We start from the raw sequence: 17049 nt of genomic DNA on the forward strand, positions 1-17049 counted from the left end.
GATTAAACTCTCACTTTGCTGCCATTGGGTTTTTCCTCTGCACAGCTTTCCAGCCACTCTCCCCCAAACCTGTAGCCTTGCATGGGGTTGTTGTGGCCAAAGTGCAGGACCCAGCACTTAGCCATGTTGAACCTCATCCCATTGGCCTCCGCCAATTAACCCAACCTGTCCAGGTCCCTCTGCAGGGCCTCCCTACCCTCTGGCAGGTCGACACTTCCCCTCAACTTGGTGTCATCTGTAAACTTACCGAGGGTGCACTCAATTCCCTCATCCAAATCATCAATAACAATATTAAAGAGAATGGGCCCCAACACCAGCCCCTGGGGAACACCTCTTGTGACCTGTCACCAGCTGGATTTCACTCCAGTCACCACCACTCTCTGGGCCCGGCCATCCAAACAATTTTTAACCCAGCAGAGTGTACCTGACCAAGCCATGGGCTGCCAGCTTCTCCAGGAGAATAGGGAGACCATGTCAAAGCACTGAGGTCAGGGTGCCAGGAAATGACCACCAAGATGCGTGTTTCTGCAGAAAGGAAGGAAGGGAACAACGTGGTACTACATCAGAGGAATGGAGAGGGCACTGGGGTGTTTTTTGAACAGAATTTGTCTTGCTCTGCCAGCTGCAAAGATGAGCCCTGATATAGATATGAGGAAGGTCTTGTACAGACAGTTGCACAGAGCAAGAATCTGGTAGGCTGAGCAAAGAAGTTGCAGGAAGTATGACAAATACAACAGAGGAAGAAGAAGAAGAGGGCTGTTCTCAACATCAGGTGATACAACAGAAGGGAAGTGACAGTACTTTAAGAGTGGATTATTTACTGATGTAAATGTCCAAGTGAGTCAAACATGTAATTTATTTATGGATCTCCAGTGTAGCTCTGATACAGGCTGGCAATTTCCAAGAGTTGCCAAAGGAACACTGAACTGGCAGAGACCTGATCACCCCCTGTTATCCTGAATAACCTCGCCATAAATTATCAAACATGTATTTCCCATGCACTTGGTCTCTACCCGTCACTGTTATAAGACATCTCTCCCCAGCTTATTCACCAGTGCTGCCAGAGAAAACCAGCATGCACTCTTTTTTTTTTTTTTTTTTTTTTTTTTTTTTTTACTTTTTGCTACAGCATGGAAAGCAAGATCCAGTGGCTTCTTCTAAAGTCACAGAGGACCAGAAATGCATGTGAGGTTTCATGGGAAAGCTCATCAGGGCCTTGGATACCATCACTTCCCTGTTTCTGCTGGGCATACCCTAAATTATGCATTTGCTGTCTTTATTTAGCAGTCATCTGGTGAGCAATGAGAAATTAGTTTGCTGGGTGTCAGCTCAATTCCTCTAAAAGACCAAAAGCCCCAGCACTTTTTCAGCTGCACCAAGCTCTGCAGACAGGTGGCAGATTAAAGGGGCCTGAACCTCTCGTTATTCACAGGCCAGTCACATCCAGCTTTCCAATCGGTTTCTCTTGCTAAAGCTACAGCAGGGAAGCTGATTTTTTCTTTGAGAATGTCAGGGTTTCCATGTTTATCTCGACACGAAAGGAAGAAAAATGGTTCCAGAAATGGATCATCCAGCCCACGATTCCCCTAACTATTTGCTATCCTTGCAGTCAGTTACACTGGGTCAAACAGTGGAAGAGTAATAGTAAAAGACAATCAAGTGGAAGAAATACATGTTCAGGTTCACAGTTGCTTCTGATCAAAGAGAATCCAGACTTGTGCTTAGTGGAGCAACAATGAACAAGAGCTGGAATGTGTAAGAGAATTTTTAGGTGCTATGAGTTACCATTTTCTTAAACACTAACTAGAGGAAAGAAAAAGAAGGTACGTTTATTAATGGGTAGATCTGCATGTTTATCTGCCTGTTTCTGTAAGTTAGGAAGCAAGGCTTTACCAGCACTAGCATGGAAGATCTCCAAGTAAATAAATCAAAAAATAAAAAAGGGCAGCCAATCAGTTTGCTAATGCTGGACACCATCACATGATGTTCTCTTTCGGTCTGTCTAGACTAAATTCTGGTGGTGAGTGGGCAATGCTGATGCCTGAATTTTCAGCTTGTGAGAGAAATGCCTGTCCCTGACGAATTGCTCAATCCACAGGCTGAAAAAGATGCCAAGTTCCTGTGCTCATTCCTTCCGGCAGAGCAAGGAGGGGGGAAAAGCAAGCTGCTCTTGGGCAATGATCCTTTTTGCTTTTGTCCAGACTCATCTCTTGACTGCTTCTCTGCTGGACAGACATGGAGAAGCTCACGCACCTCATCTTGTTGCTTTTGTCAGGTAAGAAAGCATGCATGGCCTTGGGTTTCAGTTAACGGGCAGGGTAAAGGACTGGTATAAACTTTCGATCTGACCCTCATATAAGATTATTGATAATACTACAGGAAAAGACTGCACAGGCCATGAGATACAGTAGCTCCTTCTGGATGCAAAGGCATCTTTGTGGTAGCATGCAGCTCTTCAGAAGACCAATAAAAACTCTTATTATGGTTGAAGTTTGCTCTTTTCTCTTAATTTAACAAAGGGCCGGCAATGATCCAAGCACTCACCTTTTCTCACAGGGATCCTTTTGAGTTATAACAGGAGTCTTATGTGCCTTCTGAGAGTGAAACTGCAAAATCCTACTTGTTTGCATTCGTAGGGGGTTGAATGTAAAATGCAGCAGCTGTGGTTCCAGAGGAGGAAAATAAAATTCATTGAAGCAGGGGCCTCTCCTCTGAAATCTTAGGTATTGCAATAAGCCAAGAAGAACATCTTTGTAGAGGGCAACACTCCCAGTCTCTATTTTCAGCTTGGACAGCAATGTCCACTTGCAATGAGAAACCAGGCACAGGATCTAGCTGGTATTCCCAGCTCAAAGCTTCCCCTCTGCAGCCAAATTCTGGAGAGGCTAGATATCTGAAAGAGTGCACAGAAAGGTAACAGATGTAGACTTTGGGAGCACAGAAACCTATCTCAATTATGACAAAAATCTGAATGCACTTGGAAAAAAAGTCCACTATATTGTTTCCGGAAGCAAGCAACAAGGGAGAACAAACAGTAAAGGACCCGTCAGCAGAATTGGCTGAAAAGATAATGACACAGTTTTTCCACAGGGGCATCAGCAAATCTTTAAATGCCATGACTCTGATCAAGACATTTTTGCAGAGGTGTTTTTGGTCAGTAAGAGAAGTACCTGGGGCTGCCAAGGAACTGAAGGTAACTGAACTAGGGGCAAGGAACGGTCCACAAGAGAAATAAGAGAGGGAGTTAACATGTTTAGTTGGCTTGCACAGGACTGGACTGGGCATGGAGAGAGGTAAACCTTGACTGGAAGTACCCAGTGGAGCAAAATATCAGGATAAAGGCTTGTAGGTGCTAGATAATTGGAGAGCATAGCTCCACTTTTAGACTTTCTTCTAGGAAAGCCTGAAAGACCTTTAGTGGTTCTTTTTTTTTAGTTTACAATTCACTCAGAATTTTTATGATTATTTTAAGACATATTATTAAAAGGCTCTGCCAGCTCAAAGTCCTTAAAATGACCTATTTTTTTTAAATTTACTTCTGTTTTAGTGTTACGTATGGTTTCACAGAAGCCTCAGCCTTTTTCACTAGAAATACAAATACTTCCATAAATACCACACTGCACTCCTCCCCAGAATTATTTATAGTTAAGATGGTCCCTTCTGTCTTTGCCCACCACAAAGAGGAATGGAAATCAGAAATAAGGAACTAAAGCAAAAAATAAAAAAAAAAAATAAATATATATATATAAAAAGAAGCTGAAGATCACTTATAAACAGGATTAAAATTAAAAGGATATTAAAAGACAGGGTGAAAACATCTGCTGACTCTGGAATCAGGACTCGGATTAAGAAGTAACCTGCTAAACAGCTAGCTGGGCACTTGTAGGTATCACTTCCAGCATCCACCAAGGCTGTTTTGCTTCCCTTTGGCTGTGTAAAGCCCTTAAAATTGGGGTAATCTTCATGGGCATTTACTGCACAGGACCTTTTCCACAGCAGAGTGCACACTGGAGCCAAATCCATACTTCTGAACATATGTGGAATCTATACCTTTGAACCTTGCTGCAGCTGTATTCAGGTAGGCAGGTCGGATGCTGCAAAGTAGGGGTGTTACAGCAGGACAAATCTGAGTGTTACTCAGAAACAACTGGTCATTATTGTGTCAAGCTGTGTTTTGATGATTTGCCTTGTGAAAAGACCTCTTAAAAGCCAAGCCAGTTTGCCTGGCGTCCAGTCAATCTACTTGAATACCCAGCTTCATGCTCCTCAGAACAAGAGGAAAATGCAAGTTTATTTTTAATCCCCCAGTCGTGCTGGCCAACTGCTTCCTCTTAATGGGCAGGAACCCAACGACTACAGCAAGCGTGATGTGGTTGCGCTCCAGACTGCAATCCACAGCCGTCACCACAGGGCCAGAAGGGGAAGATGAAGACCAAAATTGGCTGAGCTTCAGAAAATCTGAAATATTAACGGAACGGTTACCTCAGTCCCTTCCCCAAGAGCTGCCTGGCACGAGCCAGATGACACACGAGTCAAAAGGGTCACTACTGACATATTTCAACAAAGTCTGAACCAAGACTCTCATGAGGGAAGCAGACAGGTGAGCCAGCCCTACAGCTGGCAGCAGTCATCATTAGAGTTGTAAAAGAGGAAAACGGCATTTGTTTAGCCTAAACATGGTGATAAGCAATAGATGTAAAAGAGATGTGGCTCACCACTTTCTCCTTCTAGCATCCTGTGCTGCAGACAACGTCACCCTGGTGTACGGAGAGGAGGGGGGGACCATATCTATCAATTGTACCTACAACCCCCGGCAGCAGCGGTGGAGAGAAAAGAGCTGGTGCAAGCAGATCGATGAGACCAAGTGCCAACACGTGGTGAGCGCCCGCCGCTTCTGGCTGCCCTTCCTGAAGAACAGGAACGGCACCACTGCCATCAGTGATGACGTCCACAAAGGGGTCCTGACGGTGACCATGAAGCGACTCAAGAAGCAGGACACTGGGCTGTACCAGTGCAGGACCGACTTCTTGGGGGAAACAAACACCTTACAGAAGGTGCAAGTGAAAGTGCTGACAGGTAGGTCCTGAGGCTCTGTGTTTTATGAGTTCCTGAGTTTTAACTTAAATTTCACGTGTCTGCAGATATCAAGGCCTTATTTTGGTAAACATCTACTTTCCTAAGGAAGTACCATGCTTTGTTGTCTCTTTTTAGTTCCTAATTTACAGCAACTACTACAGACATCTAACACACGTCATCTATAATTACCCAGATTAATCTCCTAGCATGCAGCTCATTGTCCAGTCTCTTCTTGGTTACCTGTGCCTAACTGGGGCACTGGTTTTGTGAAACCAACAGGTATCACGCAGAAACACTTGCAGACTAAACTGTTCTGTTTCTGTCATCAGCTGTCCTGGAAACCCAAATGCCAGAGGAGCCTAGAGCTGTGCACAGCATCTCCAGGTAAGCCATAAAACATTTTCTCAGGCCGTGAACTCTAACTTTCCTAGGACTAAATTAGATTAGCTTCTGCACCTCTGTTTGAAGCTGAATACTGCCACAGGCATATTCTCTGCCTATTCCTAATCCATGACAATTCTCAAAGCTGCTGTGTAGTTTCTAAATGGAATGCAGTGCTTCAGGGACAGGCAAAACAAATCCTGCAGATCACAATTTAATGGTGGACTCGGCAATACTAGGTTAAAGATTGGACTCGATGATCTTGCAGGTCTTTTCCACCTAAAACAGATTCTATGATTCTATAATTCATATGTGAGATCTTAAACTTAAAACTTATAATAGTTGTTCTAACCTCCAAGGCTCTGCTATGCCCAGGCAGGGACTGCTTGTCACACGAGATGCTACCATCTTTGCACTTTGTACTACCAAGATATAAGAACTTTTTTAAAGGTTGAACCATCCCCTCCTTGCTAAGCCTTTTTTTGTTTTGCTTGTGGCTCCCCATAGCATCCATCCTGAAGCTGACTTCACTGTCTTCTACGTCTTTGGCGGACTCCTGGCTGTCAAGTTTGTGGTGGCCGTGCTGATCTTTTTGTCATTAGCAAGAGTGGGAAAAACAGAGAGACAGAGGAGAACAACTCAAGCCTGAATGAACAGCGGGTCCTCCCCTTCCCTGGTGACCTCGTAAAGCATGCACATGATGGAATCAGCTCCTCCTCGAGAGCACTGCTTAGAGCTGAACCAAGACAATCGACGGGGAAATGAACATCAATCATTTTCCAGCAAAGCTTTGCCACCTGCTGTAAGAAAGAAAAGGATGACCCACAGGACATAGGTATTGACAGACCTATCGCCCTAAAGAGGCAATGTCACCATCTCACCTTCTCTCATTGCCGCTGACCAACTTTTCCCAACGCAACCGAAGTGAAAGGATGCTGCCAGCAACACCTGAACCTGGTGGAAGGAGATGGAACTGGGGGTTGGGGGGAAAGAGGAATATGAAATATTTTTGTCAAGAGATCCAGCAAAGACTTACCTATGTGCAGAGATGCTTCCCCAGACACAGTAAAGGTGACAGAGCTCTGCTCCATTTTCCCCCAGCTCAGTGCCAGGCCAGACAACGCTTTGTTGTAAATAAAAGCACAGATATGCCAGTGAACATAAACAACAGTTCAGGTAATGCAGCTCAACCACCGTGTGTTCTTGTGGAACTCATGAATGCACACACAGACAATGTAAAAATTTTAAGACATGGTTCTGTCAAAATTCCCCAAGGAGCTTTTGATTCATTGAAGAGCTAATAGCTTTTTTCAGCACATCCTGTACCTCTACAAAACCGCTGAACGCTTCTTCCAGAGGCGTGAAATATAACCAGAAGTGTGTGCTTTGTACTGAAAGCCAGTATTATTGTCTAGAAATTAGTTTTGTAACTGAGACTCCACCCTCTAATGACTGACCTTTTTGCTATACTCATGGCCATGCAGTGCTCTGCTATCACCTCTAGTCACTGCGAGTAACTGCTCCATACCCAGGCAGTTATTCCAGAAACTCATCTCCAGCATCACTCCACCGGGGTCTGGATTGAGACCCATCAACGTGATGTTATTTCACAGTACTGCCAGGTGACAGGTTCTCTTTTCCCAAGGTTACCAGCTCCCACAGATTTCCTCTGGCAGAATGGATCCTTAGTGGATAGTCGGTGTGGAAAGAGATGCGAAACTGCAGAATGTAACAGGAAGGGACGTGAAGGCTACGCACAACCCTGAGCCTGCTTCCTCATTTCTCAAGTGAAACGTTCAAAGCATGAACTCTTTGTTCTTTTCCCCGCCTTTCATCTACTTTCTCAAAGGGATGTTACCAACATGATCATTGTTTATCACTCCCCCAAATGAAGCTGCATCTAACTGCCCAAACACCCCAAACCCAAGGCCACATATTTCTGTATTTCCTTGCATTGCCTACAAAGCTAAATAAAAAAACTGATTATCTTACTTAATGTGGATTCATGATAAAATGCTGGAGTACCCCAACTCAAAATACATCTCCCAAATGGTAACACTTAGAACATGTTGGCACATTTATAGTGTACAGAAGTGCCCCAGGACACCCAGGCAGGTTGGCAGGTCTTGCATCTAAGTGCAAAACAGCAGGAAGAATGAACACGTCCTACTGAAAGCTGCTCTGTAGTACGTCAAGGTGGCCCTAGAGACCAAAAATATCCATTTCTTTCCCAGCCACACAGCATGGTTGCCAAATATGGCTATCTAGAAAACAATATATTTAAAGCAAAAAAAAGCAGCCAGTAAACATGGTGCAGCCTTCCCACATGGGAAGTAATATTAAGATTGTGGTTAAAAGATGTTAGTGACTCCAAACTGGAAACATCACTAGGCAGCAGATGACTGTAAACGACAAAGCAAGTTAAGTTCCCAGCACTAGAGAATTCCTCAGTGATAAAGAAGATCTGGGATATTTTTTTTCTCACTTTCTACTTGAGGATGGGCAGTTTTCCAGCCCTGCTGCTCTTGCTGGCACTACCAGGTAAGGCTCAGAGACTTCTTATTTCTCCAGGGAACGGGGTACTGTCTGTGCTGTTGTGTACATTGCACACTCTTATTTACACTTTTTATTCAGGCCATCTATGGCCAGACACAGAATAAGACTGCCAGATGTCAATGAGGGACTACAAGGGGAGGACACATTCAGCCTGAAATGTGCTTATTTTAATTATACAAGCTTTTGGCTTCTCTTTTTTCTTTACAGTAGTTTGTTAGTTTGTCCAGAAATTAATTTTATGAGGGATACCTGGCAATTTCTGACCTTCTTAGACCTTCCTCTCCCACCACTGAAGCATTCTTAGTCTGAAATCATCCAGCATATGGGGAGGGAAATCTGTGTTGCTTGCTCCAGATTCGTGATGGATGAGGTATTGTGAGCAATGTCAGACAGGCTAGCTGCTGTTTGCTTTCTTACTGCCAATAAATACTGAGTCCACAGAGAGGAACAATCTGAATAACAATGGAAAAAGGGTAGCGGCACCCTTTTTCTAGGCTAGGCATGGATGTTTATTTATGCAAAACTGCAGAGTTAAATAACTCTTCTCACAGTCCCAGCGGTATTAGTGGTATAACGTAAGAAAAAGTGACATAATAAGATGACATTAGTTCTAGCATCAATTTTCTTTTTATTTTTTTATTTTTTTGAAAGGATTGTGCATGCCAGGAGAGGACACGCACATGTTTCTGCAAGTAGAGGGAGACACCTTCAGAGCTAACTGTTCATATGATGTGCACAAGCATTTACACAAGAAGAAATTCTGGTGCAAGGAGCAACCAGAAAAATATTGTCCAGGCTTACCCTTGAGATTCCCTTCAGAAGAAGGGCTTAATCCTAACCGTGCACAGTATCGTCCTGTTCAGCTGAAAGACTTTGGAGGCGGCTGGTTTTCTGTTAGCATGGCAGCACTTCGACGAGAGGATTCTGGCACATACCAGTGTGGAGTCTGGGTAGATCTGAAGCAAATTTTGCTGCAAAGAATACAGATGGTGGTTTCACCTACGGGTGAGCTATGAGGTCAACAGTGCACTGGGTGGGAGACAGCCAAAATAAATCAAGAATGATGCCTCATTTCCAGTTTTTGTTCCATAGCAAAGTATGGTGTATCTAGTCACAGAGATTCCACTAGAGATTATCGAGGGCAATAAGAAAATGCAATATGTATCCGCATGTATCTAGAGGCAGAAATGGCCAGGAATTTTTTTTTTTTCCACATTAAATCAAAAAGGGAAAGGGAAAGAAAGTCAAAGGGAAAGAAATCATTGTTTAAAAAATTACTGTCAAAAACCATGAATACAATTTTGTGGGATTATACTCATCAAAAACAAATGGGTTTAGGTTTGGGGCAGAAACATTTCAGACAAGTTGATGAAAACAAACAAACAAACAAAAAATAATACTTTTTTGGAGGGTATAAGGTCTTCCATTTTGTTGAAAACATTTTCCAGTCACAGAGATCTTTCACATAGGCTTTGATAACTCAAGTAGCTGACTTATTAAAGGTGTTAAAAGACTTGTGAGATGGAGCAACACCCTCCTAAATTTGAACACAGCACAGAGGTAGCTCCATGTCACAGCACCTGGGGAATTTGACAGCAAGGACAGCCCTGGAACCTGATACCAGGGCTGCTAACTTCTTCTGCCAGTTCTCTTTGTTGGGTGAGATGTCTGCTGTTGTGGGGATTGCATTTTCCTGTCTCTTGCCCCTCTAATGAATCATCACTTTGTTGTCTTTAGAACCTGTAATAATATTTGCAAAAAAAGGGAAATCCCTGTTCCTTCATTGCTCCTATTCTGTGACAATCAACGTCGGGAAGCTTCAACATTTTCTGTGGTGCAAAATGGTGTCCCGAGCTACATGTCAACCTATTATCAGAGCTAACACTGATCAAAGTATCATTAAAGTAGGAAGGACTAAAATGACGAATGACTTCTCATGGAAAATGATTAGAGTGTGGCTGAAAAATCTCCAACTTAATGACTCAGGAGAATACCATCTCGAGAGCCATTTCCAGGGGAGAAACAAACTGCTGAAGAGGATCATGCTGGAAGTTTTGGGTGAGTTAATCAAAGAAATAATGATGATCTTCTAAAAGTCAGCAGTTTCTTAGTACTTGACAAGAAAGACTCCAGTTCAACATTAAAGAGCTCTCTTCTGAGCCTTGAAATTTCCTGAGACACAGATAATTCCTGAATTTCCTTTCTTACACAGATTTTTTGATACATACTAATGGTAGAAATTGCAGCCAGTTCTTGGGAGGGAGGCAGTCTGGTTTGGCTTCATTGACTAATGAAATTTAACATTCACATCAGCAGATGAAACAGACTCCAAGAGATCTGAACACTTACCTGAATTTCTACCTGAGTTCATCTCTTTATCACTGTTCATTAATAAACTTTTCTATTTGCTTTCACACTTTACTTCTTCTGCTTTTAGCTGGGGCAGAAAGCAGCAAAACAGAAGATACTTGGTGGAAGCTATTTGATTTTTCTGACAAGTGAAAAATGTGGAGGGAAGGGGAAACCACAAGATTTCTTTTTTAAGAAAAAGATCACAAGAATTTTTTTTTCCTTTTCTAAAATGCTTCCTTTCTAACAGCATTCAATTGCAACTCATCACTTTCTAAAATGGTATGAATTTTCATGGCTTACCTATCCCTTCTACAAAACTTAACCCCGACAGTAGCTGTCCTTTCCCTTTGATCTGTCACAGAACCCAAACTTAAAAGGGAAGCAGAAACCACAACTCTTTTGCCCCTCTGCACGTGATATAGTCATCAAATAAGTATGTTTTCCAAGGCATGATGAAATTCAGTAGGAAATATTTCACAAGAATTAAAAACAAACCAAAACAAACAGAGGACTATAACCAAAAGGGAAGAAAACTGGACTCGCAGGATGTCTGTTCCTGTCCAGCTAGCTACTAGCTGTCTGGCTGGGCCTACACCTGATGTTTTTATTTAGATTCATTGATAAAAAGTACTACTGAACAACCTAAACAAAACTCCCAGATCCTTCTCGACAAACTGGATGATCCCACTCTAGTGCCTGCTGCATTAATAAGTCTTCTGTGGGTAAATAGCACAGGAGGAATATTCTTGTGCACAATTTCATGGGTAACAAACAAGCAATAACTCTGGAGCATCCAACCAGCCTGCAGTGCAGGATTTTTTAGCATGAGAGAAAGTCACCAGGGATGGATCGATGTGGGAAAATCACCTGTTCCTGTGTTTTGTTTCTTTTTTCAAGGGGAAAAACAGGAACTGGATGCCAGCCCCACAGATGCCAGCAAAAAGGACAAGAGGTAAAAGCTAACATAATGATCCTGATCAGAGATCATGAGAAGGGCAACTGCATCCTGATGAGGGATGCCTTTGAGCTCTAGTAGCACCGCAAATGAGTGCAGGAAGAGATTTCAAGCTTCTGAATATGCCCTGGACCTGCCAAGTGCCAAAGAAAATACAGTTGGGATGGATCCTTTGTGTCTGTAAACCAGTATTGACCACCCAGAACCAAACTTGTTTAGAGAGAGCATGCAGACTTTTTATCCTAGAACCAAACTCCATTTTTCAACACACAAAATCCCCTTCCATATTAGCCTAATCGCCTCTCATGCTGTAAATAGTAATGGAGATACCACGCTTTTCCTTGCAGGACTCTTTATGCTGTCATGGTGCTGAGTTCCATCCTGGCTACAGCTGCCCTGATTGCTATTGTTACACTCCTTGTCACCAGCTACATCAGAAGGAAAAGAGCAGGTAAAGCTCTCTAATCCTCTTCTCTATTTTTCCCTGCCCCTAGGGCCTGGTTTCCCAGCACCCTGAACGCCAGTAAGGTTTACTTGTAGTATCATTGCAAAGGGAAGAGACAAGACCAAGCTGAGAAAAATGCAACATGTGAGCTAAATCAGGGACAGCAGAGAGAGGGCAATCATTTTTATGATGAAAAGGTAAAGGTGTGGTTCTGCACTCAAAGGAGACTCTGTTATTCGTGGCAGGAAAAGAGATGGACTTTGGCAGACATCCTGATTTCAGAAAAGGAGTGCAGCAGGTAAGAGAGCATCAAAAATCCCTCATTCTTGGTGTTTTGTTTGATCTCTGTCACGTGAAGACAGTGGCTCTGTGCTTACCACTCAAGGCGATTACAAAGCACACAATACCACACATCCTACAGCGAACACGTAGCATCCGCTCAAGCCAGCAGACTGCAGCTAGCGGTCTGGGTTTGTGATTGCCAAATGTGGCTGCAGAGCAGGCACAACCTGACTCAGTTATTTGGCTAAGTCATAACCCCTCTGCATGTTTTGCTTTACAATACTCAGAAAAAAATAATGCAATATGTAATTGTGAAAGTTCCCTGGCCTTGAACCTTTAGTAAGATCAACAAAGCTTCTCATCAAAGGAAAAATCTGCTAGTTACAACCCCCCTAAATATTCTGTGTGCTAACTGTCACTGCGCCTTTCTACCCAGTCCCTTAAGACTGAGGAAGCAAAGTTTGGTGTAAAAGAAGTTTCCCAAACTTCTCTGAGCACGCTTTCCCTTTTCTACAGCATCCTCTGCTCTCCTCCCCAGCTTCACGATATGAGGCAAAAATATTTGTAATTTTAAGTGAGCCAAGACTAATATAACAAAAAAAAAAAAAAAAAAGGTGAATTTTGTAACTTCTCACTCTTCATTTCTTTTCAGAAGGATGGAAGAAAAAATACAAATAGAAGTTCAAATGGGGATAAGAATGACTGCACAACATATGCTGTCTTAAGGCACCAAACTCAACCAGAGCCTGAAGATGTTACATATGTCAACGTGCAGCCTTCACCAAAAGTTTCATTCCACCTTGAAGAACCACCAGGGAACTCAGCTTTCTCAGGACCTGTAGAATACGCTACTGTTTTCTTCAGAGCCACAGCTCCACATTCTGGAACTGAGAAAGAGAAAAACAGGTCCACCTAAACGAAGCAGCACAAAGCCTTGGGTTTATTCATAGAATTTTGCTGAACCGGGCTTAGAAACGATCCATTTGTAACCGGTTGCTGAAGCTGGGTACACACGGGATTGCTCGGTTGAAAGCTGCTGAAAGGATGAGACACATGGATGCACAAACCTTCCCTGAAAAAATAACCACACTTTTCCAGTAGTGCAGCATCACGATTCAGCTATTAGTAAGCAAATGTAGTGGAAAGCTGTAGTATATTTGCTTTGTCTAAATTGCTCTATTTTTAAACAATGAATGACTCTAAACCCAAATACAGGAAACAGATTCTCTCATGGCAACAGATCCAGTGCCACAGCCAGCAATGGGCTTTGAGATACGGGAGCATGACACTTCCTTCTAGAGTTTTATCTTCAACAACTCACATAAATAGTTGCCTATAAAATGTTAATTACTGCCCATGCTTATAAGGTCCAAATCAGCAAAGTGGTAAAGCATCTGATGAATTTTACAGATTACACATATTTTGATCAAGTTACTGAATTCTGTTATCATAGTGATATGTACAAACATCCACTAAGGATTATGGATAAATACCAAAATTCAGCTAAGATTCTCATCTTAATCCCATGAGTTGGGCCCAGAGGTGCTGAATATGATATAAAAATGGCTTTAATTTGTTGATATGAAGATTGGAAGAAGCACCAGCTTAGGTACTGCATGGCATGGAATAAAAGGAATGTGGAAAGGCAGAGATGTCCATGAATCATATCATGCAAATGTAAACTTCATCTTGCCTGTGGGTTCTTGTCCAGTTCTGAGGACAGAGAGATGGAGAGAAGAGAGGGGAGAGAAGAAGGAACTTCTGTTGCCTGGTCTGATGTGGCTACAGGACATCAGGCTCTTTACAACTGTGCCTGAGATTATTTTGTCTCTCTACTGCAAATTATCTAAAAAATAAAATTAAAATAACATAAAATAATAGCTAACAAAATCATTTTTTTTTCCTTCCTAAACAGGCTTAGATGATTGCATTCTTCACTTCCTATACTGACTTCCTGTTTTCTCTTCTCGCTAAGTTATTTCTTTTTTTTTTCCTTCTTCCTTACCACTGCCTTCACTAACTGCCTAATGACTTACTGACTGATACCCTTATCATTTGGATCATTTCTGAGACAGCAAAAGCATTTGTGTGGGCACCATACCATTAAGGTCTGAATTACACACACTGGGAAAGACAAATAATTAATATAATAAGCTTCAATATATAAGCTCTATTCCTTATTTAACTTCTTTGATTCTTTGAATGCAATTAAACTTTTTATGCATAAATTCTTCACCTAGGCAATGAATAAAGGCCCTGAAGGCCTCAGATCTTAAAAACATAGAAGTTAAATAACTAAGTCATGATAGCAAGGCTTATTGGTACACACTTCTGGTCTACAAAGCCGTAGATAATCTGATATCATATGGTGAAATTGAGGGTATTTCTAGGTATAGTTTATCTCTACAGATTGCACCAGTCCTCTGTCATGAAACACAAATACGTAACTGGGTGTTTTAAAACAAAGACACAAGAAATATTCACAAATCTTTCCAAATTTGTAACATCTTACAGGTGTAAATGAAGGAGACTTGTTAGTAACTTGACCTGCCTTCAACAAAGGCAGCATTGTTGGAACAACTAACTTAGGTTGGCACATTTGGTAGTTATGTTAGTGAGCATCAGCAGCACATTAATCCACTTCTGCTATAGTCAGCTGTTGAATTCAGGAGCACTCTGAGTTGTGTACAAGCAGCCTCTGGACATCTGGGACATTACAAACCTGAATGTGTCTTCAAATAAGCCTGGCAGAAACATCTACGCAGTGAACCGGCTCTGTATTAGCTGCTGAATAGCGATGTAGAGTTGCACGCGGCTAGTGTCTCTCATATCCTCCCAGCTTATCTTTCATTTGACAGCAGCAGGAAATAAATTTGCAACATTCTAGGAACTGGGCATATGAGATAGGTAGGGCACAGTGGACAGGATGTAAGAGGACAGGAGTTTTTTTCTAAGACTGACGCTATCAGTCAATACTTTCCACTCCAGTGCCTCCAGACATCGCCTCTGTCCTTTTCCAGGAGGTCTAGTTAAAACTCTTCCCAAATCTACACATTCTCTGCAGCCTATCCTGAAATATTTGTTTCTTCTTTGTCCACTTCAACAGCAGAAAACACTAAGAGGACTGTTTTCATCTCGAATAGGTAGTAAAAGTATATCCATGTGACTAACGGCTAGGCAGCTTCATCTGCTCACTGCAAAGGGCTCTTGCCCTAAGTGGACTATAAGAACAGAGCAATCATATAATAAATTATACTCTAGAGATTCTGCTACAGTCATCATAGTACGATGCCACCTAAGTGCCTTCCAGCAGCAGTTTTGCGAATTGAGTAAAATTTGCCATATGCATGAGAAACCACAGAGATTTGAGCAAAAGACATGAAAAGCATAATGTTTTATTAGCTACTAGATAAACCATCCAGTTCTGCTCCATGTCCTGAAAGACCCACAGATAAATAAATAAATAAATACATAAATAAATAAAAAATAAAAATAAATGGGAAAGCAAACTGAATTTTGTATTATATTGCTTGGGTGCAAAACTAGAGAAATCAAGGAGTTTCCTGCTAGACAAATTTAAGTTGGCTCCTTCATACTTTTCCTTTTCCTCTGGAAATCATGGAAACACAAGAACACTTTTGGAACGTTTGTCTCTAGCTCCTCAAAATACAAGGAATCAGCAATGCGTTCTTGCATGAGAAACCTAAAGAACAGAGAAAATCCAACACTTAACCACTTCAAGTTAGTCGTACAAAGTTTTATTCATTCTATTCACTCTAGAATACCTGTTAGATTGTTCTCTACTTCATGCCTTACTTCTCTCTCATCCCCAGCAACTGCAAAATATAGAATACCAGAAAGGAAAGATAAGCAACAAAAAACAGGATCCTGGCAACCATGATTAGCCCAAGATTAGCAGATATAGGAACTTCTCTCCAAAGCGAAAGACTGCTTTAAATTAGTCTGCTCCTGTTCTTGTTAGGAAACTGAAAAGAATTTCAAATTAAGAATAAAGCAAAAAGCTGTAAAAATCAATATCTGAGTGGCTTTGTAATCAGATAACCTATTACGTGCTACGGGCATTCCCTCCAGGCCTATGGTGTCTGCTTATTCCCTTGGGCCACTGCCCTTCATGCTCTTCTGCATTCATGAATCTTCAGCTGTGATGTCCTTGAGGATTTATTCTGCTCTATTTACCAACAATCACACTTCTAGTATTTCTGCATTTCATCGTGATTGCAGAGCTGCCAGCAATGCAGTGTCAGAAAGCAGGCCAGCTTTCTTCAGGACCAAAATGAGTGCCAGCCTGTGAGGGCTTCACAGAACCCAACAGGGACCAAGCTAAGAGACCAGATCCTGTTTAATTATCAGAGGGGAAATAAATAAATAAATAAAGGATTTTTCAGAAGAAAACTCCAAAACAGGAGGACTGCTGTTCAGGGTGCTCTGAACTGCCTGTTGGAGGCAATTCTCCCCTACCTCACCTATGTGGACACCACCCCCCCTCCAATTTAGACAATTAACACAGGCAGTATGACTACACCCCATTCTAACCAGCATTTGAAGTACACCAATTTGGCCAAAAAAAAAAAAAAAAGGTAATGGCATGATACTAGAGGGTTTGGGAACAAGAATAAACCACCTTTCTGGAACATAACCAGGACTATAAAGGAATGAATGCCTGGGAAAGAACAGCATTTGGGTAACATGAAGGTAGACGGTCATCTCTTACACTTACGCAACCCTGAACGAATTCCATCACTGCACCCGCTGGACAATCCCTTCTGCATTAACACTGGATTCTTCTGCACAACCTTTCAGGGATAATTACCCAAGGTGTACAATGACTCCTGCAACAAGCATGAAAGAGACTGAAATGTCACCCTTAAGCATTATGCCAATGGACACCCAGGAACTGGCCAGCTAAGGAAGCGGGACGGTGTGACTTCTGGGCACATTTCCCTTTATTTTGTTTGCATCAAAAATTACCATTCTCATTAGC

The 17049-nt window shown here is 42.1% G+C and overlaps 2 protein-coding genes across 2 annotated transcripts; both read left to right on the top strand.

Annotated features, from left to right (window-relative positions):
* The first annotated feature begins 2220 nt into the window (after positions 1-2220).
* LOC137843919 (triggering receptor expressed on myeloid cells 2-like) lies at positions 2221-7453 on the top strand. The gene is given in 5 exon segments (XM_068659721.1): positions 2221-2275; positions 4732-5076; positions 5406-5460; positions 5965-6046; positions 6049-7453. Coding segments are annotated over 5 exon segments (696 nt in total). The 5' UTR covers positions 2221-2235; the 3' UTR covers positions 6223-7453.
* A 413-nt stretch (positions 7454-7866) lies between these two features.
* LOC137843920 (trem-like transcript 1 protein) lies at positions 7867-16123 on the top strand. The gene is made up of 7 exons (XM_068659722.1): positions 7867-7998; positions 8665-9018; positions 9751-10071; positions 11263-11317; positions 11668-11771; positions 12011-12063; positions 12700-16123. Exons 1-7 carry the CDS (start codon positions 7956-7958, stop codon positions 12961-12963), a joined length of 1194 nt encoding a protein of 397 aa, XP_068515823.1. The 5' UTR covers positions 7867-7955; the 3' UTR covers positions 12964-16123.
* The last annotated feature ends 926 nt before the right edge of the window (positions 16124-17049 follow it).

The sequence above is a fragment of the Anas acuta genome, chromosome 24 (assembly GCF_963932015.1).
Source record: "Anas acuta chromosome 24, bAnaAcu1.1, whole genome shotgun sequence".
Lineage (NCBI taxonomy): Eukaryota > Metazoa > Chordata > Aves > Anseriformes > Anatidae > Anas > Anas acuta.

Excerpts from the sequence above, each read along its gene's own strand:
- LOC137843920 (XM_068659722.1), top strand. The coding sequence starts at position 7,956 with ATGGGCAGTTTTCCAGCCCTGCTGCTCTTGCTGGCACTACCAG. Across the intron at positions 7,999-8,664 it reads GCTCTTGCTGGCACTACCAG|GATTGTGCATGCCAGGAGAG; the intron begins GTAAGGCTCAGA and ends TTTTTTTGAAAG. Across the intron at positions 11,772-12,010 it reads CATCAGAAGGAAAAGAGCAG|GAAAAGAGATGGACTTTGGC; the intron begins GTAAAGCTCTCT and ends TATTCGTGGCAG.